Source organism: Dama dama, chromosome 1 (assembly GCF_033118175.1).
Source record: "Dama dama isolate Ldn47 chromosome 1, ASM3311817v1, whole genome shotgun sequence".
NCBI classification, from domain to species: Eukaryota; Metazoa; Chordata; class Mammalia; order Artiodactyla; family Cervidae; genus Dama; species Dama dama.
In genome coordinates, this window is record NC_083681.1 from 58063110 (window position 1) to 58090662 (window position 27553).

At 38.6% G+C, this 27553-nt stretch overlaps 1 protein-coding gene across 2 annotated transcripts in view; it reads left to right on the top strand.

The window, feature by feature from the left end:
- METTL15 (methyltransferase 15, mitochondrial 12S rRNA N4-cytidine) overlaps positions 1 to 27553 on the top strand; it is a 366840-nt gene that overhangs the window by 235324 nt on the left and 103963 nt on the right. For both annotated transcript variants that reach the window (XM_061151106.1, XM_061151125.1), the window contains one exon: positions 17661 to 17735. In XM_061151106.1, coding sequence (XP_061007089.1) covers positions 17661 to 17700 — 40 coding nt within the window. In that variant the 3' untranslated portion in view covers positions 17701 to 17735. The remainder of the gene's footprint in view (positions 1 to 17660; positions 17736 to 27553) is intronic.

Below are 27553 nucleotides of genomic sequence, written 5' to 3' on the forward strand. Positions count from 1 at the left end.
AGTCCTGTTACCTGAAAAATTGGTTCACCTCTTGGTAGGTGTTGAGCCAAAAGACACAACCAAGCCAAATATCTGGAGAAGGAAGGATTTCTCATTACTTGTAGCAAGTAAGGAGACACCAGGGATCTTCCCCAAAGCTGTGTCTTCCCAAACCAAAATTAGGAAAGTGTTAAGCTCAGGGTACATTCATCCCCATGAAGGGCTTGGGTGTTATACAGTACAAGCTTTAGGTGACTCAAGTCAGGAGGGTCACAAAAGGTCAACATTATCATCCCTTAAGCTCTAGTTGGTCCCATGGTTGAGCACTTTAGGCTAATGCTTACGATTGAAAGAGAACTGGGAGTTTTTACAACAGATATATTAATTTTGTTAGTTCTCTTTCCTCTCTTTTTTTTCTGCATTCTTTTGTTCCCTTAAGAATATTAATTCCTGAGACCTGTTTTAAGGACAAGCATTGTGGTCAGGCTTAGGTCACAAAATGGCTTAGGCCAAAAATGGCTTCTCTCATATCAAGAAAGCCATGCTTGGTTCTCTTTCTCCAGGGAACCCCTACCTGATCTGCTTACCCTTCTTTTCTTAAACAGTTGTTTGTCGATTGCTCTCTATTTGTCAGCACATACTTAAATTTTCATGGACTTGGGGGATCAGCTGAGGTTGTTACTAAAATTCCCCTGGGGAATTTTAACTCATCTGAATCTAGTGATCCAGAGAGCCCATTTTGAAAATCTTTGTTGAGCTCAACTTCAAGTTCTTTAACTCAGCATATAAAACCCTTCGTGACTTGGCTCTGGCTATTGCTCCATCCACATCTTTTACTTTTCAATCCTAAAATTAATTCTATAGTACTAGAGATTCACTTTCAGCCCCACGCATTTTGAGCTTTTGCTGTTTCTCTTTTTCCTTGAACACTTTCACTTTTTCACCCAGTGACTTCTGTGACCTTCACCTGCCCAACTATATTAGTTATCGATCACTGCATAGCTCATTTTAGTTATCTATTAATCAGTTAATATAATTAGTTATTATAATTAATTAGTTAATACAATTAACTTTAATATGATTAGTTATCTATTGCTGCTTCCCTTATAGCTCAGTTGGTGAAGAATCCGCCTGCAATTCTGGAGACCCCAATTTGATTCCTGGGTTGGGAAGATTCTCTGGAGAAGAGAGAGGCTACCCACTCCAATATTCTTGACTTGCCTTGTGGCTCAGCTGGTAAAGAATCTGTCTGCAATGTGGGAGACCTGAGTTCGATCCCTGAATTGGAAAGATCCCCTGAGAAGGGAAAGGCTATCCACTCCAGTATTCTGGACTGGAGAATTCCATGGACTATATAGTCCATGGGATCACAAAGAGTCGGACACAACTGAGTGGCTTTCAATTGCTGCATAACAAATTACCCCAACAGTAGCTTAAAGCAATGGTAATCATTTATGACTGTTGGGGATGTCTATGGACCAGGAATTTAGAAGTGGTTTAGTTGGGCACTTCTGCCTTGGGGGTCTTTTAAGAGTTGTGGTCAGATGTCACCTGGAGCCATTTGAAAGCTTAACTTCTGGGAGATTTGTTTCCAAAGTGGCACAATCACAGGGTTGGCAAATTAGGGCTGGCTATTGGCAGGTGGCCTTTCTATGTGGGCCTGCCATCAGAGTTGCTTGAGTCCTCACAGCATGCAGGCTGGCTTCCCTTAGAAGCCAGAAATACATACATACACACACACACACATATATATATATAAAATTTATTTTTAACTGGAGGATAGTTGCTTTACAATATTGTGCTGGCTTCTGCCATACAACAACGTGAATCAGCCTTAAGTATACATATGTCCCCTCCCTCTTGAACCTCCCTCCACCCCTCCCTGCATCCCACTCCTCTAGGTTGTCACAGAGCCCAGCTTGAGCTCCCTGTGTTATATAGCAACTTTCCACTACCTATCTATTGTGTATATAGTAATGTATCTGTTTTGTGTTATTGGCCTAATTGGCTAACGTTATGTCAATACCACATTGGCTTGATTAATATAGCTTTATAATGAGTTTGAATCAGACAGTAAATGTTTTCCCTTTTTTTTCTTTTTATAGAGTGCTTGACTTTCCAAGGTCCTCTGCATTTCTATACAAATTTTAGAATTGTGTTACCAGTTTTACCCAAAACAAACTGAAAATCTAATCAGATTTGAATTGAGATGTCACTTTATCTATATATCAATTTGAAGATAGTTGATAGTTTATAGTAAGTATTCTAAACAATTCATTTAATCAGTTCAATCAATCCAATTATCAGATATTCTTTAATTTCTCTCAGTAGTGTTTATATATATTTATTTTGTAAACTTACTAAATATAATAGCTCTAGTATATTTTTGGTAGATGCATTAGGACTTCTTGCATTCATGTTGTGTGTAAATAAAAATGGTCTTGTCAAAAAAGTGAAAGTGAAGTGGAAGTGTTAGTCACTCAGTCATGTCTGACTCTGCAACCTCATGGACTGTAGCCTGCCAGGCTCCTTTGTCCATGGTATTCTCTAGACAAGAATACTGGAGTGGGTAGCCATTCCCTTGATCTTGACCCAGCAATCGAAGCCCACTCTCTTGCACTGTAGGCCGTGATTTACCATCTGAGCCTCTTCCTCCTTTGAAGGTTTGTCTTTTGTTTTACTTATTTTTCATTTGTTTTTGTGCGTGTGCTCAGTTGTGTCCGACTTTTTGCACCCCTGCCATGTTCCTCCATCCATGGAACCCTCCAGGCAATTACACTGGAGCGTGGCTACACCTCCCACACCTGGGTATCCTCCCCACCCAGGGACCAAACCTGCATCTCCTGAGTCCCTTGCACTGGCAGGCAGAGGAAGAACCAGATATATACATAAAACATATACATGTATGTATATATATATCTCGAACCCACGTCCCCTACATAGGCAGACAGGTTCTTTACCACTGAGCCACCAGGGAAACCCATATATTTGTATAATATATAGAATATGTATGACATATTTAAAAATATTTAACATGGCATAGTATATATACATACATATGTATATATGTATATCATGTATCTGTCTATATGTATATACATAGACATACAATGCACATGTGTTCATTTTTAAGTGTATATATTGTGTTATAATTTTCCCAAAAAATCAGAGATTCCTGCAATGCAGGAAACACAAGAGATGTGGGTTTGATCTCTGGGTTGGAAAGATCCACTAGAGAAGGACATGGAGAAACTAAGCAACTAAGCGCAAGCATGTGGGTCTGACTTCCACCAGGCTGAGTATACGGGGTAGGGATCATGCCTTATTATTTTTGTGCATCATGTTTTTCTCAAAGATTAATCAAGATGGAGGGAAAGGAAGAAGACAAGGGGGTAAAGGAAGGAAGGGCCAGTTTTGAGCAATCAGATTTGGTTGTCATCGGCCTCGTGACACATGAGAATTCTGTTAATTAGCAGATGGTTAACAAAAATATCTTTGTACGGACAGTTGGGAAGAAGCAGGCAGAGTTAGAAAAGCTTCCAACCAAGATAACACAAATGTTGAGGAATGTGTGTGCACTTTGGCCTCATTCAGTCTGCACAGCTCTGACAATCATGTTCAGTCATATTTGGGACTAATTTTCTCTTCTGTTTTTGGTATTTCACTGACATACCCTAGCTCACAAGCAGGGGAGGATGGAAGTTATAAAAAGGAGTGTGGTCTTGGAGATGGCCGAGGACAAAAGTTCTCAATAGTAAAAAATTCTTAGAATGTTTCATGAATTTTTTTCAGTTCTAATCTTCCTAAGCTGGGAGGTCCACATGTACTGGAGAAATTAGATTTTTTTTTCTTTTAACATGATTCTCTACTGAAAGAGAGTTTTACACATTAAAGATATTAATGATGATTCATGTTTTTAATGACACCTTGCTGTCCCATACTAGACGTGGCTCCTATAGTTTTTCAAAACAAAATTTTTAGCTGATTTTCTGTAATCATTAGTTTGTGCTGGACTGTGAAAGAGCCATAATGTTATTTATCATTATGTATTGGGTCTGATACACAATAGATATACATCAAATATAAGCAGAATGAATTAAATCATTTATTCAAAAAATGATTTATTCAATCATTTATTTAAAACAATCATATTTAAGACTTCACCTTGCCAGATTCTTCCCCACCAAACATACAACTTACTGAAATCTATTGAAACAGTGAGTGAATCCTTATTAATCATAGTTACAATAAAATATAAAGAAATCCATTTAAGTGAGTTTCTGCAATGTGTGTGTTGTATACAGAGTATTCTCTAACATCGTCTGGCAATTATCCTTTGCCCACAATTCCTGTCTTCTTCAGAAGAGACATCATCCTGCCTTCAGAATTTGAGGATCCAAGATTTCTTGTCTTCAGAGTTTAGTGTCAGGTAAAAAAAAAACCTGACTCACATCTTCAGGGGAATGCTGGTCAGCAAAACTTCGTTGAGCATTTTCTGGGTGTCAAAAATTGTGTTAAGGCACTGGGACAGTAAGATAACTACTACTGTGTCTGCCTTCTAGGAAAGAAAAAGTAGCTGACTTCCTCTAAAATCCCTAGAGACTGAACAGAGGTTACTATAGCTGTCACCGGTGCCGGGGCCTGATTCCACGTCCCGCCTGTCTCGGGACTGAAGCGCGAATTCTCCTGTCTGCTCTGTGGTGGTAACTGATGGCTCATGGCTGAGGCCTCCTGGGAGACTCACCTTGAGGGAGCTGCCACACCCAAGGTTCTGTCCCCTGGGCAGTATGGGATATAAACTCTGCCCCTGCCCTGATTTGGGATGACTCTACAGGGTCAGACCTGCTGCAGAGCTCCCAGTAGGATCAATTGGGCCTTCACTGTGACCACTTTGTAGTTTGACTTCTCTCCTGCCCCCCTCATGCGTGTTGAGAGTACTACCTGATAAATCTCTTTTGATTCCCAGTGAACATGTTCTATGAAAGTCACAGTACTTAGGGTATAGTTATAGAATGACCCCTGGGGCTATTACATAACGAACCTGCCTTCCAAGGTAGGAGATGCAAGAGATGTGTGTTCAATCCCCAGGTTGGGAAGATCCCCTGGAGGAGGGCATGGCAACCCACTCCAGTATTCTTGCCTGGAGAATCCCATGGACAGAGGAGCCTGGTGGGCTACAGTCCATGGGGTCACAAAGAGTCAGACACAACTGAAGTGACTTAGCACACAGCACACGTACCTTTTTTAGTAAGAAACTAGCTTCAGCCAAAAATATGGGGTAACACTAATAAAACATAACCTAGTTGAACAATAGAAATTTACTTGTTTTAGTGTTTATCACACTTGCCTACAAATCAGAACTAGAACTGAAAATTGAAGATATGCTCAGTATTAGCACTCAGTACTTATGATGTAAGTGTGGATTAGTTTCAATGCACTAGGACTAAAGGAAGTTAATTCTCTTTTACCTATAGCGTCTGCTATAAGAAAGGGGAAAAGAAACTATTTTCATCCTTTTGAAGAAAATTTCTACATAATATACTTGTATTTGCAGAAGGTGCTATTATAAAGCAGTGTATACAAATTTCAAGGTTTTTTAAAAAATCATTTGTCTTCATACCACTTATAGTGAAATATTAGTTGGCTATTTTTATGATATTTATAATTCAATACTATATTAGTGTCAGATACGTATCAAGTGGTTAATACAAAGTTACTTGCTATATACTTTCTCTCATAATACAAAATTCAGTATGTTATGATATAAAATATTTACTAATCTTTGAAAACATCAAAATGTATCTACCTAATGAAATGCCAAAAATAAAATAAAATAATTTTAAAAATCATATAATTTATATATATATAAAAATATAAATATAAAAAATATAAACTATAAAAATATATAATTTTTAATATAAAAATCAATAATTTTTACAAATATTGGGGGTATGTAAATTCAAAGTAGGTATAAGTCATTCCCAAAGTCTTTTCCTAAACTTTTCTTTGGTTAACATGTTCAGAGAGGATGATAGATTGCTGTGTTCCTCAACTATTTGTCAAGGTGGTGCCTGAAGCCATAAGCTAAATAGCTATATAGAACAATATAGACTTTAAAATTTACATGAACTTTAAAGAGAGGAGATATGACTTCAAAGAATTTCTTTCAATGAGCTGGTTTTTCCCTAACCTTAGATAATCGTTTTTCTCCCCGCCTCACATTGTTTTGCTGCGCTTAAGCAGTAAAGTTTGAGAAAAATTGTTGTGCAAATTTGATTCTGGCTCATAGACGAAGCCTTTTGTCTAGAGATGGCCAGAGTTTATTTATGAATCATCAGTTGTTGATAGCCTACTATGTGTGGCATTGTATAAGGAAAAATTTCTCCTCTGCTGCAGTCTTATACTGTATAAGGCAGTTTCCATGCAACCTCTTTTATCCAAGCTCCGCTTTAAGCCTATACATTTTTGAACCTTTAAGAAAGCCATAGACCCAGCAATCCCACTTCTGGGCATACACACTGAGGAAACCAGATCTGAAAGAGACACGTGCACCCCAATGTTCATCGCAGCACTGTTTATAATAGCCAGGACATGGAAGCAACCTAGATGCCCATCAGCAGATGAATGGATAAGGAAGCTGTGGTACATATACACCATGGAATATTACTCAGCCATTAAAAAGAATTCATTTGAACCAGTCCTAATGAGATGGATGAAGCTGGAGCCCCTTATACAGAGTGAAGTAAGCCAGAAAGATAAAGAACATTACAGCATACTGACACATGTATATGGAATTTAGAAAGGTGATAACGATAACCCTATATGCAGAACAGAAAAAGAGACACAGAAATACAGAACAGACTTTTGAACTTTGTGGGAGAATGTGAGGGTGGGATATTTCAAAAGAACAGCATGTATACTATCTATGGTGAAACAGATCACCAGCCCAGGTGGGATGCACGAGACAAGTGCTCCGGCCTGGTGCACTGGGAAGACCCAGAGGAATCGGGTGGAGAGGGAGGTGGGAGGGGGGATCGGGATTGGGAATACATGTAAATCCATGGCTGATTCATATCAATGTATGACAAAACCCACTGGAAAAAAAAAATAATAATAATAAAAAATAAATAAATAAATAAAAAATAAAATAAAAAAAAAAAAAAAGAAAGCCTGACTGCACTCAGTGTCATTAACATGGAGTGGAGCTATGATGTCGTGGACTGACCTTCAGCTCAGAGGTGAGCCATGGTGAGTGCTGAGGTCCAGCTCCTCAGATAAACAGTGAGCTGGCTTCCTCTAATTAGGCATCTTTCCAGGTGCTCTCTGGGCAAATAAAGGAGACCTGACATGGATAAGGTGAGAAATAGTTTAAAAACCAACTTGAATTAGTCAATGGAGTCTGAGTTGCCCCCCCTCCCACCCCTTCCTTAGGTCCAGAGGTTACATATTTTCCTGACATTTCTGCATTCAGCTTTCTTGCTCAGCAAGCTTTGTAGAACCCGAGGGGTTTACATTACCCAGATGAGTATGGAAGAAATCAAAGTTTCATCCACTGTTGTGGGTGGGCTTGGGCAAGGGAATGAAAATGTTTGCTAAATTTAGATGGCTCGTGTAATGCTCACTAACCACGACAATGTGTTTTCAGAACACTCAATTTGGAAAGACAAGCATTTCCCCCTAAACAGCTTCACTCGCCATTGAACTGAACAGAGTTGAAAACACTTGAGAGCAGTGACTGACTTGGTCTTCTTAACCGCAAGATTTCCGTCGGACCAGGGCGACCAAAATTAGTGTGTGTGAACAGCTGTCAAGAGGGAGTCATTTCCGATCTCTGTTTTGAAAATAGCCAAGAAATTTTTATTATAGCAACAGTAGATTTTTATTTGGCCAAATTGCCCCTCAAATAAAGGACATGCTGTGTGGTGTGTCTTGTCCTTTTAATTTTGGCAACAATCTTCTGATTTCAAGTGGATGTAAGACTGCCATGTTTGTGGTTTTGATCTAATGAAATGCTCCAGTTAGGGAGTCAGTTACTTTCTCTGATTCCCTAATAATAATAATAATAGTAGTAGTAGTACTTGCCCGGAAGAAGAATCGGCTGACGATGACTCTAAGAATATCTGCCTGGGGTGATCCTTTTGGTGGCCTTTACTTGTAGAACTGCCTTAAGAAGTAATACCTTAACATATTTTTAATTAATTATCACTCAGGATTTTTTAAAATCATTTTCATTTTTTCAAACTTAGAGAACTTCCTGATCCTCTCTCTTGTTTTGTTTAGTTTATATGTTCTTTCCTTTTGTTGGCCATGCTTTTCAAATCTCTGCTCTTTCATTGTATAATCATTTTTGATGATTGCTGTCTCATTTATTTAACATCTTTTCTAATTTGCCTTTGCAATGAGGTCTGAAACAACAGCACGGGTTGACACCCATACAAAGCAGCCAGTGCCACACTTTGGGGATAAATAGTTGAATGCCTTCATAGGGCTCTGCAGACCTGCACTTGGCCCTTTCTGACTCTCTTCTAGCTTTGATGAAGAACCCAATCCTCATCTTGGCTGGCTGAGAGAGAGGAAAAAAAAACAACTTTCTCCTTTATAATCCATAAACTCTAGAGATGAAATTACAGTAGAGGAGGATACTTTAAGGATAGCTCAGAGAAGTTATTTTATCTTGTTCTCAGTAAGCTTCTAAGTCTCTATGAAAAAAATGATAACTTTAAAGTAAAGCTTCATATTGCTTTATGATCCATTTGTTTCCTTATCAATTAATTTGAAATAAACATATATAAAAGAGAAGGAAATGGCAACCCACTCCAGTACTCTTGCCTGGAAAATTCCATGAATGGAGGAGCCTGGTAGGCTACAGTCCATGGGGTCACAAAAAGTCAGACATGACTGGGGGACTTCACCTTCTTTCTTTCTATAGTTCCTTTTGGAGAAGGAAATGGTAACCCACTCCAGCGTTCTTGCCTGGAGAATCCCATGGACGGAGGGGCCTGGTGGGCTGCAGTCTATGGGGTTGCAGAGTCAGACAAGACTAAGCAACTAACACACACACAAACTTGTGTAACTCTCACCTAAGGGAAGCATCCAGTTATTTACATGATACTTTCCAAGGCCTACCCAGGACTGCTTTGGTAGTTTGCAGAACTTCTGCAAAAGATGTCAGATTCCAAGTCAAGAAAGTTGTGAACACACTGGTTCCCCTTCCTTGGTTTCTGTTTTAGGAAATGTCACCATTATCTAAGCCAGAACCTGGAATATCATTAATTCTACCTCTTCTCTTCAGTGTATGGATTCTGCATCCTAAAATTGCCTTAATAGATTTACTTCTTTCAGCCTCGATGGCTGCAGCAGACTCCTAACAGTCCCCTTTTATCATTCAGCCTTGGCGCTCTCTCTTTCATGTGAATCAAATGCAAATATTACTGTGCACTTCTATCTGCTCCCATGTATAGTCTCTAGTGCTTCTGTGACCTCAGGATGTAGTCGAAATCCTTAAATATCATCCAAGACCTTTGCAATGTACACTCTAATTACTCTCTCTCCAATTACTTTCTCACCTTGAGATCTGATGACATTTTCTACAAGTTTCCCATATATGCCTTTTGTCTCAGGGCCTTTGCACGTTTTCGTCTACCTGAAAACTTGTTTTGCTCATTTCCTGGCTACCTTCGATTCATTCTTCAAGAGGTCATTTAAATGATAGCTAGTGAACATTGGAGAAGGAAATGGCAACCCACTCCAGTGTTCTTGCCTGGAGAATCCCAGGGATGGGGGAGCCTGGTGGGCTGCAGTCTATGGGGTCGCACAGAGTCGGACACGACTGAAGTGACTTAGCAGCAGCAGCAGTCCAGCAAGGAGTATGACAGTCAAGGACCATCAGAGTTGTCCCGTGTCATGAACTGAGATGACCATACCTTTTGACCTTCGGAAAAATGCTGGCAGTTTCTGATAGCTGATTTCTGGAGTTAATTTGGGGGCATTCTGGGTGGGAGAACTGAGGGAGAACATCATGGAAAAAACTGGGATGATGAGAAATGAGGATTATGTGACCAAATTCCTGAGTTACATATTAGAGCCCAAACAGCATAATAAGCTCTAGAATAGGACTGTTTGACTTTGAATCCTGCTTTGGGCATCATCTAGCTCTGTGACCCAGGATAAATTACTTAATCTTTCTATAATTTAGTTTCCTTGTCTGTAAACATGTTAATAATAGTCACAACTTTAAAAGTTTTCTATGAGACACATACTAAATACTGGATCAATATTAGCTGTATTCATCATTGTCCACATTTTTATCATCATCACTGTCACAGAATGATGATATTCAAAGGTGCATGGAGATATATGTGTGATTTTAATCTAGAACAGACATTAATAAATTGAGACCTGGAGTCCAAGAACAGGCAGAAGAGAGTGGATGACTGAATTAGTCAGGATTAGGTTAAAAATTGCCAAATTATCCTACAGGCAGGCTTTCTTAAGAGTCCTTTTCATAAAGGACTAATCTCAGTGGACTATGTCCTAGTCACTTTGCTGGTACTGGACAATCCTACAGAAATTCTTCTTTTTAAGGCTTCTAAGAACATTAACCCTATTAAATGGGTAAATATTTTTATCTCCATTTTTGCCAATTATGGCACTTTTATGTCGTTAATAGTTGTTTTTACATCATATAATTAAGACATTTTTCCTACAGTTTTTTTTTTCCATGTAGTGAGTGGAGCCTGAGGAAGGAAAGAAAAGGGGGAAATGTCTGTAAACAGCCTTTTTTTTTTTTCTCTTTTTGCAATCATGCTGATTTCTATACCCTGAGGTTTCTACTCCCACACATTCTAAATTAGCAATAACTTGGATCAGTGTTTTTAACTTGAGCATTAATTTGTGCCTTGTTTTTTCCTTCATATACCTGTTTAAAACCTGAATAAATCTATAAGCAATGATTTTCAACTTTTTAAAAGCTGCCATTTGAAAATCTGTTGAAAGGTGTGGACTGTATCCCCAGAAAGATGAATGTTCCCACATAGGTAAGAAAATGTTCTCCATAATTTCATGCGGTTCATGGACCCTCAAAGTCTGCTAACCCCAGGTTAAACATCTCTACTCTAAGGACAAATAAACCATTGACCAACCTGGGACTACAAAATAAAACAGAAAATATAAGTGGACAAAGTCCGTGATCTCTGAGGTACAAATGTCTGTGAAGGCAAAAAGTGGAAAAGAAGTGCTTTTTTTTTTTATTGATAGGAAGTTGAATAACTATATTTTTCTCTTGGTTTATTTCTTTATAATACAGTGTCATTATTAAAAATGCTGTGGATCTTAAGTAGAAAATAAGATTACCATCACAGCCTAGGATGAGGCCAATCGCAGAGAGAAAGGCTATGTGCATCTTCCTGAAGTCAGTGAATGACGCCAGGTGAGAACAAATGAAGGTTTCTGACCCTCTAGTTCAAGTTAGTCATAGAACAGCCATTCATTTTGCACGTGTGCCAAGCAAAGTTAATTTTCTAAGGTTACAAAGCTAGGTAGCGGCAGAGCCAACACTCTCCCAATTCCTCAGCGGGGATTTTGTCACTATATTATATGGCCTCCACAAAATATTTCATAGTGAGATAAAGTTCACAGCCTACCAAATATTAACTTTTGTATAGAGCTATGCAGCAACAAAAGAAGGGTATATATAGGTTATTCAGCATTTTAAAAGAGATAAAGAATTTAAATTTAAAGAAAGATTTCAAGTCCTGCAACACTTGCCATAAAACCATTATAACCTAATTAAACTTGATCTGATATGGTTTTTCCATGGCCCTTGACTATAATGCATTTTTCCTCAATTTTGTTTGAGTACTTTTGCTCAATCTGGTGTTCCACAAAACACTTTTCTCTCAATATGTAGTGAACCAAAGATTTTGTGATCAAATAGGTTTGGGGAATGTCTCATGTGATAGTCTGTGTTTGGTGTGTTAAGAAGCATATAGGAACATTATAATGTTCTAGGAAGTCCTGCAGTAAAACATAATAGCAAAAATCTTGTTTGGCTTTAAGTCTGCATTTCCTCAAATCCCTGCACATTAGAACACTTCTTAATGCAACACCTGTTAAAATGCCACACGATGGATGCTCTGCAGCACATGCTACAAAGAATTCTGCTGTAGCTTTCCAAGGGTTCAGTGTAAGCTCCCGTTTTCCAATGACTGTTGCAAATGCAGGGCAACTATTTTATAAAAGCCTGCTGGTTAAGCATATCCTCCTTTCAGTTCAGTTTTATAAACAATGCTAACTAAAACCATTTTTTGTTTCAAGTTTTTGTCTCTCCAGTACACTGGTCTGATGTTCTGCCATCTTACATCACATTCACCATCACCTCACCGTTTCCGTTTCAGAAATATATTGTAAGGAAATAATTATATATGGGAATGATTATTTAATTTATTCAATAATAAAAACATTGGGAAAAAACATAATCTCTTATAATAGGGGGATGGATGAGTAAATTATCCATGTAATAATATGTTAGCTACAAAAAGTACAATTTTTTATTGAGGCGTAGTTGATTACCAATATTTTGTTAGTTTCAGGTGTACATAATAGTGTTTCAGTTATTTTACCTGTTTATATTTCATTATAGGTTATTATAAGATTCAGAATAGAATCCTCTGTATGCTTGCTGCTTATTTATTTTATGTAAACTGTTGTATCTGTTAATCCTATACTCCTAATTTGTTCTTCTCCCACTCCTTTTCCCCTTGGGTAACCATGTTTTTCTATTTCTATGACTGTGTTTCTGTTTTATGTATAGACTTACTTGTATTATTTTTTAGATTCCACATAAAAGTGATATCATAGAGTATTTGTCTTTGTCTTACTTACTTCACCGAGCATAATAATCTCTAGGTCCGTCCATGTTGTTGCAAATGAGCAATATTTCATTCTTTTATGTCTTAGTAATATTCCGTCTGACATCTTAAACCAATCATCTGTTGATGGGAACTTGGGTTTCCATGTATTGGCTATTGTAAATAGTGCTGCTATGAATATTGGGGTTCATGTATCTTTTTTAATTATAGGTTTTAGTTTTTCTGAATACATACCCAGGAATGGGATTGCTGAGTCATTTGTTTGTTCTATTTTTAGTTTTTCAAGAAAATTCCATACAGTTTTCCCTAGTGGTTGTACCAATTTACATTCCCACCAACAGTGTATGAGGTTTCCTTTTTTCCACACCTTCTCCAGCATTTATTATCTGTAGGTTTTTAATGATGGCCATTCTGACCAGTGTGAAGTTATAGCTCACTGTGGTTTTGATTTGCATCCCTTTAATAATCAGTAATGAGCATCCTTTCATGTGCCTGTTGGTCATCTAAAGATCGCATTTTTCAAAAATCATTTAATGATACGGAAAAGTTCATGTAATGTTTTTAGTGACATATATAAGATAAAAAATTATATTGAGAGCATCAATCCTATTTTTTTAAAATATTTTTGGAGCTATTGTATATGTTATTGTTTTATTTTTTTTTCCATTTATATTTATTAGTTGGAGGCTAATTACTTTACAATATTGTAGTGTTTTTTTGCCATACATTGACATGAATCAACCATGGATTTACATGTATTCCCCATCCCAATCCCCCCTCCCACCTCCCTCTCCACCCAATATATGTGATTTTTACCCAACATATACATGCATACCCACACACATATATATGTATACCTACATACCAAAACTTGAAGGAAATACATTGATATATTCAGGTCTTTATCTCTGAGAAGACTAAAAAAAAATTTATGGGCTTCCCTGGCAGTTCAGCATGTAAAGAATCTGCCTGCAATGCAGGAGACCCTAGTTTGATTCCTTAGTTGAGAAGATCCCCTGAGAAGGAATAGGTCACCCACTCCAGTATTATTGGGCTTCCCTGGTGGCTAAGATGGTAAAGAATCCACCCACAATGTGGGAGACCTGGGTTTGATCCCTGGGAATGTTTTCAGTGACATATATAAGATAAAATGTTATATTGAGAACATCAATTCCATTTTTTTATATGTGTATATATGTGATTTTTACCCAACACATACATGCACATGCACACCTACAGGCACATATATATGTATACCTACATACCAAAACTTGAAGGAAATACCTTAATATATTCAGGTATTTATCTCTGAGAAGACTAAAAAAAATTTTATAAATTTAAAATTTTTAAAGTATTTTAAAAAAATTTATAATAAACATGTTCTTTTTAAAACAATGACAAATATACTATTAAATAATTGGTTTTTCATCTTTGGCTCAAACTGGTAAAGGACATGTGTATTTTATCCAAACAGTGATTACCAAGTAGTTTTGTTTCCTTTACCTCCAAATTTACTATTCTTATTTTTGCTAATTCATTCTTCCATGAAGTTGATAGGACCCCTTCCCCAGAATTGTTTAATATCATATTTTTACAAACCAAGCTTTGAAAGCTAAGGTGTTTTTACAACTTAATTTTAGAAGACTATACTTAAAAAAGATCTATATTAGTTTCTTACAGAATATGATCTTTATAAGTAATACAAAATAAGATACATGCAATTATTTACAGTGGGTCTCTACATTGAAGTGCCCTTGAAATAAAAAGATGAAGTGGACTTCAAACTTTAATACCCATGACTTCTGAATTGTTGAGCACTTGTACAGTCTTTTTTTCCCTTAACTGTATCATGATAGTTTTTGTGGTAGCAAGAGATGATCAGATGTATTTAAAGGAATAAAAGGAAGTTTGTGAGATCATAAAAGCATTTATTTTCATAAAGGAGAAGATTTACTTACTGCCAGGACAAAATTTGCTAGCATTTTTCGGAAAATAATATAATCAAACTCACTATAATGTATTATCTTAAATGTCTTGCATGAAATAAAAATATTAGATATAGGAAGAAATACAAAAATGTGACTAGCAATCATGAAATTGAAGCAACCAAAAGAAACAGATCCCAGGGCACTCAGATGTTGGAATCAACAGATACTGCTTTTAAATTAGCTGTCATAAGTATATTTTAGAATTTAAATAAAAGATGTATATAGGAAATATACAATGGTAAATCTCATCAGAAAAATGGAAACAATGAAAACCAAGTAGAACTTTAGAACTAAGAATTATACTATCTAAAATCTAAAAATTGATTGGATTGTATTAATAGGTTAGATAATGGGGGAAAAAGTCAGTGAACTTGCAGATAGAAAAATAGAAATTATCCAATCTGAAGAACAGAGACAAAAAAGATTTCTTTAATGATATTTTCTTAGTGACTCATAGGACCATATAAACTGGTCTACTGAAAGTATAATGGAGTCAGAAAAGTGGAGAGACTGAGAAAAATATATCTAAATAATCAGTGACCTTCCCAAATTTGGTAAAAAACAATAACAACAACAAAAACAATGAATCCACAAGCATATCATGGTCAATTGCTAAAAATCAAAAATAAAATGAAACTGAAGCAGAGTTATTCACTTAATTCCTTTCTCCAAACTTAAATATCTCTGTTCTGAAATAGTTCCCTATTTTTAAAAATTACTTCAGGAAGTCTTTATGAGAAATTCTTGAAGAACATGATAATTTGGCAATCAGAAAGTAAAGAGCCTGAATTCAATCAAAACTTGCCAAACATCACATTCAGTACCTTATATACTACTATATTTTAGAAAGTAAGAAAACCATCTTCTTCAATTTAGGATTTAAGATGGACAGATTACTTAGAAAAAAACAAAATCTAAATGTGGATTGGCTGTTTTTTCTATGGAGGTTTTCAACTTTTGTTTGATATTGGTTCAATCACTACCTTTACTCCTCAGGCCGTAAGTTTCACACAACTAAGGGATATTGTTCCTTCCTTATTCAGGGGTATATTTATAGGGTCCAGGTAGATGGCTGATGGTAGATATTCAATGATTAAATGAAAGAATGAGATAACAATGAAAGTAAATACTTCCTTGATGTTGGTTTATATCATATTAGACATTTGTTTTGTTAACAAATCAGACATAATTTTTTCAGGTGTTACCCTGAAGTGTTTGCAATGAACATCTTTTTTTTTTTTTAATCTCTTAATGCAATCTATACTAGATTATAAACCTATGAGCCCAAGGTCAAAATTTTATTTATTTATTTATAAATGCTTATTTGGCTGCATCAGGTATTAGTTGCAGCTCATGGGATCTTTCTTGCATCATGTCGGATCTTTTGTTGTGGCACATGGCCTCTAGTTGTGGCATACAGGCTCAACTGCAACAGTAGTTGCAGCTCAGGCTTACTTTCTCCAGTGTGTGGGATCTTAGTTCCCTGACCAGGGACTGAACCAGTGTCGTCTGCATTACCAGGCAGATTCTTAACCCCTGGACCACCACGGAAGTCCTAACATCAGAATTTTAAACAAGTCAGTAACTGCTATTGCATTCATTACTCACCTAGATATTATTTCACCTGGAGGAAACAAAAATGACCATCAAGTTTCTAGGTTCCATTGATTCTTCTAATCCCATTGGTCTTTTCTTGCTGGGGCATTTTTTTTCACAATTCATGTTTCACTTCCTGTAATGTCCTGAAGTCTGTAAGGTGACTTAGGGTTGCACATTAGTTAACATTTCTATTGGTGCAGTAACAGCTATGTGCATTGTTTCAAAATTAAGTGAATTATATTATCAACCAGAATCTAAACAGGAAAATAAAAATCATTTTAAGATTTTTCCACAGAGTTAAGTTAATTCAGGGAAATTATTGCACAGATTATGAAATGTCTAAGAACCATAGATGGGATGATAAGGTAGTCCAGAGATTAACAGCAGAAAACCACTATCAGCTGTAGGCTGGAAAGATGAGACATTCAGCAGTATTATTGGCTAGAGGGTCATCAAATGGCAGGTGGAACTAAGGGAACCTGTCAAGCAATGGGACTAAGGAGATTTTGCCACAGAGAGGCAACTGCTAAGAAACTGCCTCCGGTGCAGAGACAGGAGGAGACTGTTCAGACTCCTTCCACTATCATCCTTTGTCGAACAAAATTCTGCCAGAAGACAGCTGATATAGGATCCTGGGAAATGGGAAGCTGTATGGCTCAGTCTTCCTCTCTAATAGAGAGCTGAGCTGAATACAGGCAAGGAATTGAGCCAACATGCCTAAGCTCCCAAAAACCTATAGGTATAATGATTGTTTACAGAATGTAAAGCACTTTCTCAGCGGTTGTATGTAACTTCAACTGTTCAACGCCATATCTCAGTGATTCCACAATTCCAATCAATTACTTTTTGGTACAGAGAGCTTTACAGGGTTGACCATTAGAAACTAGAAAAATCTTCCAAAAATAGAAATTACCTAATGCAGTTCCTGCTCATATCATCATGGATTTTTAGGTATTTAATTTAAATTTGGCAAAAAATGACTTTTGATATGTTCCCTTTTCCAAGTTTATGAGCCACAGAAAGCTTATTTTCCTGCTAGCTCCAGCTACCATTATAGTAGTTTCTTAATCTGAAAAACATAATGAAAAGGAAATACATCAGGTTGTGAAAGCTCTTTAAACTTGCATTGCTGTAGGACGAACTCGAAAAGATTCCTTAAGATTCAGAAAATCAAGAAAACCCAAGAGGAACTTAAATGCTTGAATCCTTATCTCTGCTATTGCAGATCATGTCATTGGATACTCCAGAAAATGAATATGTCCTGAAGTGGATGGAGTGTGTCATTAAATCCCCAAGTAGGGTGAGTATGACATAATAATGCTTGACAAGTGTTGAAGAGTTTAAATAGCAAGCAAGTGAGAAAATGGTTTCCTGCAACATAAGAAGTCAGAACTTGAAGTACCAAAATGGAATTGGAAAATGGAAACATTTGAATGACTTTCTAGAAATATTTCCTAATGGAGTCATAAGTTAGGACAGTGGAATTGGTTCTCCAGAGGGAAGGGATTGGAGCAGAGGTTTTTGAAGTAAACAAAAGAAAAAGGACATCTGAGCATACGCCACAGGGAATGTACCTCTGGAGTCAGCTGTTATTAACTCTTTTCTTTGGTTCCAACATTAGAAATGACAATGTTACATCTGCATAGAACTATTCAATGAAGTATATGTATACATACTATCATATTTGATTGTTGGTTGAGAAACTAGGGTTTAAAGAGGTTAAAAATGGCTTGTTCAAAGCACAGACCTGTTAAGTGTTAGAGTTGAGTCTCCAATCCAGGCTCTCATTCAACCTTGAATACTCTGTCTACTATACTGCAGAGCCTTGGAGTCAGGAAGAGTCACAACAAACAGAAGCTGTGGTTGACACTGAAAGAAAACCATATTCTTGCACTTCATGTAGACTTAGCCACAAGAACAGGAAACTACAACCCGTTTCCAAACATCTAGGGAAGTGTAAGTACCAGGATTCCTGGTTTTAGAGAACAAAATAAACTCTGAGTGGTTTAGGCAGAAAGGGCTTGAGAGCATCAAGTAGCTTACAGAATGCATCAGAGGCCAAAGAACTAAGTAGTCCTTAGAATTTGTGGGGTCTGGGGGCAAGAGTACAAGTAAGTACTCACATAACCTGTCTGAATACTTAAAAGTTAAACAGAAGCTTCAAACTGTTAAATCAAATGCGTGCTGTGTTTCCATCTTGAGAGATTTACCTTCGAAATGACGTAAGAAAGTTAAGATTGACTAGAATTCTCAGACTCCTTTGGTTTGCTCACCGAAGCATAGCAACCTGGGAAAAGCATGGCTCCAGCCCCCAGTCCTCTTCCCATTTCTGGCTTCATTCTGGGCTGCAGGGTCCCTCATCTGCATGTGTATGGATGCTGTCACCCACGTGTCCAAGATCTATGTATATCCCTGGCAACAAGCCACCCTGTGGCCGCCTTCAGACCTAAAGGTGTCCTCACAGGTAGTGTGTCCCACTCCTAGGAGAACAGCCCCAGGCTAGAGTCCCCAGAAGTAAGCTCAGGACTATCTGGATAACGAATCTGGGTCCATGGACACAGTCAGGGGTTAGAGCTCCAGTTAAGTAAGTCCTATTGGTCCACACACTTCTCTCTCTCAGAGGTTTTTGTATGTGTGTTTTTTGGCCTTTTTATTTTATTTTATTTTATTTGGTGAAGGAAGGTGGCCAGAGGAGAACCAGTGAAAGAGCCTCTAAAGTGTTGGTCCCAGAGCAGGAGCCCCTCTTGCCTGGATCTACGGGTGGAACCAACTACATGTCCTGCTCGTTCAGGAACAGCATGGCCCGAGGAACTGCCCGACCACACCAGGGACTTGTTACGAGAAACTGCACTGCCATAGATACTGCGGGTGCTGTGCCTCAGATGCCAGATTCTGGCCTATAGAACCTTCTTCACAGCGGCCTCAGGATAACCAAACACTTCTGCAACTGTGTTTGCCAGAAGGCCCAGTCTCTTCATAGAAGGCTGCTGTCTCACGTTGCTGATTTCAAGTTTTGTGAGGGTATATCTGATAAGTGGAAACGTAGCTGCAAACGTAGTTTGGTCTTTACAGCTTCCATTACTCAGGAAAACATATTAGAAGTAGATTGAAATGAGTGACCATGGGAGTCCAAACCTTTTGCAACATCTTTGGAAAAATCCACTTATTGATACAAATGGCACAAATAGAAATGACTTGGATACATATTGCTTTTTTTCCTTCATGGTAAAATCAGCTTTATGGATTTATTGGTCGTGGTTATTTGGACACCCTGCTGTGAAGAATTCTAATACTTTCTCTGGACTCAGTGAGAAAAAGCACCTAATTTTGGTTATCTGCTCTGGTTATGGGAGGGGCCAAAGGTGTTGCCCAGGCCAATTTTGGAGGCAGAGGTGTTTTAACCACATGTAAGGAAGCATATGTAGGTAAGCTGTTTTAACCATATGTAAGGAACTAAAGAGTCTCTTGATGAAAGTGAAAGAGAGTGAAAAAGCTGGCTTAAAACTCAACATTCCAAAAACTAAGATCATGGCATCCGGTTCCACAGATGGGGATACAATGGAAACAGTGACAGACTTTATTTTGGGGGGCTCCGAAATCACTACAGATGGTGACTGCAGTCATGAAATTAGAAGACGCTTGCTCCTTGGAAGAAAAGCTATGACAAAACTAATTAGCATAGTAAAAAGCAGAGACATTACTTTGCCAACAAAGGTCCATCTAATCAAAGTTCTGTTTTTTCAGTAGTCATGTATGGATGTGAGAGTTGGACCATAAAGAAAGCTGAGTACCAAAGAATTGATGCTTTTGAACTGTGGTGTTGGAGAAGACTGTTGAGAGTCCCTTGGACTGCAAGGAGATCCAACCAGTCCATCCTAAAGGAAATCAGTCCTGAATATTCATTGGAAGGACTGATGCTGAAGCTGAAACTCCACTACTTTGGCCACCTGTTGGGAAGAACTGCTTATTGGAAAAGACCCTGATGCTGGGAAAGATTGAAGGCAGGAGGAGAAGGGGATGTCAGAGGATGAGATGGTTGGATGGCATCATTGACTCAATGGACATGAGTTTGAGCAAGCTCCAGGAGTTGGTGTTGGACAGGGAAGCCTGGCATGCTGCAGTCCATGGGGTCGCAGAGAGCTGGACATGACTTACCAATTGAACTGAACTGAAGTAAACATTGAGTAAGGTTTTGTTGAATGAATAAAGTATAAATAAGTGAATTATATCTAGCACCTTAAGCAGAAATTAAAGTGATTCTGAGTTTTTGCACCCTATGATCCTAATCCATTTTAATTTTCCTATTATTGCAGTGAGTTAGAGAAGAAAACAGATATAACAAAGGAGAATCAAAGCAGGTGACATTTGCAGAAGTTAAGGAGGCAGAAGGATTTCTCATATAACTTAAGGAGAGAAAAATGATAATGATAAATATTGGATGGAGGGTCAAGATTCTCTTGACCTTCTTCCCAGTCTTCCCAATGTTAGGTAAGGTAATACTACCTGCTGTAAAAAAAAAAAACAAAACTGTATATTTCATGGCTTAACTTGATAGAATCATTTTTTCCTGTAGTCATCTTTAACAAAAACCCTATTTTTAAACTAAAAAAAAAAAAAAGAATGTGCATTTCTAACAAATTCTTAGGTGATGTTGATGTGGGTGCTTCTTGTCAGTGGGGAAGGTGGCTCAAGTTGATGAACGCTTTGACTTCAAACATGAGCTATTATGTTGCCTCAGGTGTCAAGATGTAGAAAGCGTATGGGAGGAGGAAGTGGGAGGAAAGAGCACTTGCTTTTTAGCTGCTTTATTTCAAGGGATGACACACATCACTTTTGCTAACATTTCTTTAGTGAGAATCAGTTATTCAGCCCCATCTAGATACAAGGGTGAGGCTGGGACACATAATATCTGTTTGGATGGGTGCTTCCCAGCAATATAGATATCATTACTACTCAAAATATGGTCAATGGACCAGCAACATCAGCATCACCTAAGAACTTGTTAGAAATGCACAATAGTCTTTTATTAAAGGATACTAACTATCATCTGAGTCTTCAAGGAATCATAGTCTTTTTGTAGTAACATCAAAGATCATTGGTCACAGATCACCAGAACAAATATACTAATAATGACAAAATTTGAAATATTGTGAGAACCAGACATGGAACAACAGACTGGTTCCAAATAGGAAAAGGAGTACATAAGGCTGTATATTGTCACCCTGCTTATTTAACTTAAATGCAGAGTACTTCATGAGAAACGCTGGGCTGAATGAAGCACAAGGTGGAATCAAGATTGCTGGGAGAAATATCAATAACTTCAGATATGCAGATGACACCACCCTTATGGCAGAAAGTGAAGAAGAACTAAAGAGCCTCTTGATGAAAGTGAAAGAGGAGAGTGAAAAAGTTGGCTTAAAGCTCAACATTCAGAAAACTAAGGTCATGGCATCTGGTCCCATCACTTCATGGCAAATAGATGGGGAAACAGTGGAAACAGTGACAGACTTTATTTTCTTGGGCTCCATAATCACTGCAGATGGTGACTGAAGCCATGAAATTAAGAGACGCTTACTCCTTGGAAGAAAAGTTGTAACCAACCTGGACAGCATATTAAAAAGCAGAGACATTACTTTGCCAACAAAGGTCCATCTAGTTGAAGCTATGGTTTTTCCAGTAGTCATGTATGGATGTGAGAGTTGGATTATAAAGAAAGGTGAGTGCTGAAGAATTGATGCTTTTGAACTATGGTGTTGGAGAAGACTGTTGGGAGTCCCTTGGACTGCAAGGAGATCCAACCAGTCCATCCTAAGGGAAATCAGTCCTGAATATTCATTGGAAGGACTGATGCTGAAACTGAAGCTCTAATACTTTGTCCACCTGATGCGAAGAACTGACTCATTGGAAAAGACCCTGATGCTGGGAAAGATTGAAGGCAGGAGGAGAAGGGGATGTCAGAGGATGAGATGGTTGGATGGCATCACTGACTCGATGGGCATGAGTTTGAGTAGACTCCAGGAGTTGGTGATGGACAGAGAGGCCTGGCGTGCTGCAGTCCATGGGGTTGCAAAGAATAGGACACGACTGGGAAACTGAACTGAACTGAGAATTACCAAAATATCAAAGAGACATGGAGTGAGCAAATGCTGTGTGAAAAAATGATTGAGATACACTTGCTAGATGTAGGGTTGCCACACACCTTCAGTTTGTTTAAAAAAAAGAAAAAAGCAACATCCGCAAGTGCAATCAAGTGAAGCACAAAACGAGATATGGCTGTGTGTAAAGAAATGCACATTTTTGGGCTCCATCCAGGATTAGTGAATTAGGGCAACTGGTTGGGCCCAGTTAATAAGTCTCCACAGAATTCTTATGTCTGCTGACATTCGAAAAGCCCCCACCTCCGGCATTTTTACCATACTGCCTGTGGCGACTGCATTTCAGAGCACCAATATTTGAAGCCCCTCCCTTTGGGGGTTATACTTCTTTCTCCCTTAAAAGCCATCCAGGCAGAGGTTCTAGAGGCAAACATATGCTTTGCTACTTACTTTTGTCACTAAGAACTCCAACGACCAGATAATAGCATTCTGTGAGCCTACATCCTGGAGTGATGAAGAACCCCAGCAGACCCCACAGTAGACCTGTGGCATGAGAAGGAAAGAGCCCTTTGTTGTTTTAAGCTTGGGATTTAGGGGTTTGTTCATCACTAGTAGCATTATCCTGACTGATACACTCCTTTTCTCCAACCTGTAACACTGACTGACTTTTTATGAAATGGCTTTGCAAAGCTTTTCTCCATGGGGTTCTTTCCTCCTAAAAATGTTAAAAATTTAACATGCTATCCCCAGATGGATGGTGGTCCCCGGTGTTTGAACATGTCTCCTTCTTTTATTCTTTTTCACTTTTACTTCAAGTGTTGAGGCTGTCTAGAAACCTTGACCATTAGTACGGCAGAATTCCTATCTCAAGTTTGATCTGGCTTTGGTTACCCTGATTTTTTCGTTGTTAACATTGGTGAAAAGAGTCATGCAAAATGTCCCCTGCGTAGGTTCTTGCTCCATATTCTAGGTCCCAGTCTATCTATTGTCTTTCTCTTCTAGGTTCAAGAGTTCAGCTCTACTGGGTGATTTCTCGAGATTCTGACTCAAGGGATTCAAAGATAAATTGAGTCACAAAAAGTTCAGACTGTTAGATTAGAAGGATGTCTTCTTATGTGGTCTGCTAAAATTGGATTTAAATTTGGTCAGCACGTATACTAACATATATTGCCTATGATTGGCAGCAGGCAGTGGCATAGATTACTCAGGAGTCATATATCTGGGCCTGAAGTGGCAAGGGGTGCTTTTATTTTGGGGAGGTGGTAGTAAATTTATCTACCTAATTTTGTTAAGCTCAAGGCAGTATTAGCATAATGACATTGTGTTTCCTGAGTGTGACTCCCTGGTCAGTGAGGGGCAGGAGGGACAGTTAGCTTGAGATTAAAATTAGGACATAACCAATGTACAATAAAATGTTAACTATCCATCTTGAACATTAAGGAAATGAGTTGTTCTGGTTACAAAGTTCATATGTATAAAAATAGGTTCATTTAAACTATTTTTGGTGAGCGTCTTTGAAAATGTATATATATTTCTCTGTTTTATTAAACAGAACATTCTAATTTGATCTTGTCATGATGACTCAATCATAAATTATTCTAGAGGACTGTAATAGAGCCTGTTGAGTACAGGGCTATGTGTTAGAGTTCCGGTCTCAACTTTTCAGAGTTTTTCTGTCTATTTCATCAACTCTTGGGCTGCTGGCTGTCACTTTTTGACCCTGCCAGTGTATGTCTCCTTGGTGACCTGCTGCCTCTGGGATACCTTGAACTGGGAGACTAGATAATCATGCTCATTAAAGTCATGCCTATAATATAAGTAAATGTGAGCCCAGGAACATCCTTATAAATAAAGTGTATGAGCTTTATCATATCACCTTAATCTGATTAGTTACCTGACTCTCCCTTTCTTTTCTCTTTCTTTTTCTCTGTCTCCCCTTTCCTCCCTTCTTCCTTTCCCTTCTTTCCCTCCTCAGAAAATTGAGTGAAGATTTGTTTTTGTTTTTTTTAAACCATGTCTGTTTTGAACACGGATGATAGAATGTTGACTATAGGTGGGATGTCATAGCTATTTGGGGCTAATGAGAAAATTCGACATAATGCTTTGCATTTTTAGAGTCCTTTAAACTGTTCAGAATGTTCTCCCTACTGGCATTTGCATCTGTCATTTTGATATAATGCTAATACTGAATCACTTTTGTAGTCATAATAGCTAGAAAGTTGTCTTAAACTAACCTTGCTAATAAGCAAAAATGTCTTAACTTACTTTTACAGAGAAGAAGTAAAACTGCCTAACCTATTGCTTGTTTTATTCTTTTTAAACGTTTGCCCTTTCTTTTTCTAGGCTGTGTGGTCTTGTGAAAAAGACCTAAAATCATCATCGCTTGCTTTGTCTTCAGGTACCCAAGGGGAGTAACTACTACAGGCCCCTCTCTCCTATCTGGTGCCCTGCATGGAGGATAAGATGGGGTAAAAGCGTAGAGAAGGCACATAATTATGATAGGAAAGTGGTAGAAACACAAAGAGGGGCATAAAGTCAACACAACAGTTAGAATTTTGTAGACAAAATTCCTTCCAAAAGGCTCTTCAGAGCTTTCTTTGTTGGCAGTTATACAACTTTATATTCTATGAGCACCTGGATTGTTAAAAATGTGTGGTAAAGGATTTGACCCCTGTCAACCTGTGTCTCAAATGGGCTCATTTAGTGCTGGGAGAAAACCATTTGGCCACATGCAGAAGAAGAGATGAGCCATTTTCAATTCTTCCACTGACAGATGCGGAAGGCATGATTTATCACATAAAGCCAAGACCTTTAACATGGTTGGGATTACATTCCAGACCTCTTCTGTTGCTTCTTTTCCTCTCTGTTAAGCTACAGTCTGTGGGTCTATGGTAGGGATGTGGAGAGAGCAGAAAATATGTGTTTTCACTGTAGTAGTGGGAGAGGGTGGCAGATGATTTGTCAGAGCTGTAAACACTGGGCCTGGAGACTCAGGACCACTGGAGGCCACGTGGCTGGGATGAAGTCCCAGGGGCCACTCAGAGCCTGAAGGAAGCAACCATTAGATGAAAACCATTCACTTTTTCCTTGTGAGAACATTGCTGATGGTGGATTCAGCCTCCGCAGCTGCCTTCTTGGCTCTGGGCCCTAAGGGAAGCCTAAGGGAGCAGATGTCCTGCAGGAGCAATTAAAACCATTGGGCCTGGTTCATGGAGTATGAGGAGCAAGAGTTGGGCTCTCTTGTTTGTTTTAACATTTATTTATTTGGGCTTCACCGAGTCTTAGTTGTGGCACACAGGACCTTTGTTCTTTGTTGCAGTATGTGAGATCTTTAGTTTTGGCATGTGGGATCTGTTTTGTTTTGTTTTTTCTTTTTCTTTAAGTTGTGGCATGTGAACTCTTAGTTGAGGCATGTGGGATCTAGTTCCCCCACCAGGAATCGCATCCAGGCCCCCTGCATTGGCAACAGGGAATCTTAGCTGTTGGACCAGCAGGGAAGTTCCAAGAGTTGGTTTTCTATTCATCCATTCTGAAGAATTGATGCTTTTGAACTGTGGTGTTGGAAAAGACTCTTGAGAGTCCCTTGGACAGCAAGGCGATCAAACCAGATAGTCCTAAAGGAAATCAGTCCTGAATATTCATTAGAAGGACTGAAACTGAAGCTCTAATACTCTGGCCACCTGTTGTGAAGAGCTGATTCATTGAAAAAGACCCTGATACTGGGAAAGATTGAAGGCAGGAGGAGAAGGGGATGACAGAGGATGAAATGTTGGATGGCATCACTGGTTCAATGGACATGAGTTTGAGAAAACTCTAAGGGATGGTGAAGCCTGGAGTGCTGCAGTCCATGGGGTCATGAAGAGTTGGACATGACTGAGCAACTGGAAAACAATTCTTTCTACACAGAAGTCAATATTTTCCCCAAATGCACATCTAGTCATGTGACTCTCAAATTCTTTACTGGCCTTTTATCAGGCTGAGTCCAGACTCCTGTGAGTGGCTTCCCCTGCAGAGTGGGACTCTGCTTACTTCTCTGGGGACATCTCTTATCTCTTCCTCCCACCTCCTTACACACCCTGCACTTCTGTCCATAGGCTTTGTTTGGTAACTTGAAGGGAATCCTGCTCTTTCTTGCTTCTGAGGCTTTGATAAAGTTGCTTTGTTCCCTTTACTCTCCATTCTTGTCTTTCATGACCACTAATCTTCCATCACTTCTTTAGGATTGCCGGGAGAAATATCAATAACCTCAGATATGCAGATGACACCGCCCTTATGACAGAAAGCCAAGAGGAACTAAAGAGCCTCTTGTTGAAAGTGAAAGGGGAGAGTGAAAAAGCTGGCTTAAAACTCAACATTCATCTACAAATGAAGATAATGGCATCCAGTCCCATCACTTCATGGCAAATAGATGGGGAAACAATGGAAACCATGACTGATTTTATTTTCTTGGGCTCCATTATCACTGCAGATGGTGACTGAAGCCATGAAATTAAAACACGCTTATTCCTTGGAAGAAAAGCTATGACCAACCTAGACAGCATGTTAAAAGTAGAAACATTACTTTGTTGACAAAGGTCTGGCTAGTCAAAGCTACAGTTTTTCCAGGAGTCATGTATGGATGTGAGAATTGGATTATAAAGAAAGCTGAGCACTGAAGAACTGATGCTTTTGAACTGTGGTGTTAGAGAAGACTGTTAAGAGTCCCTTGGACTGCAAGGAGATCCAACCAGTCCATCTTAAAGGAAATCAGTCCTGAATATGCATTGGATGGACTGATGCTGAAATTGAAGCTCTAATACTTTGGCCACCTGATGCAAAGAACTGACTCATTTGAAAGGATCCTGATGCTAGGAAAGATGGAAGGCAGGAGGAGAAGGGGACGGCAGAGGATGAGATGGTTAGATGGCATCACCAGCTCGATGGACTTGAGTTTGAGCAAGCTCCAGGAGTTGGTGATGAACAGGGAGGCCTGGCGTGCTGCAGTCCATGGGGTCACATAGAGTCAGACATGAATGAGTGACTG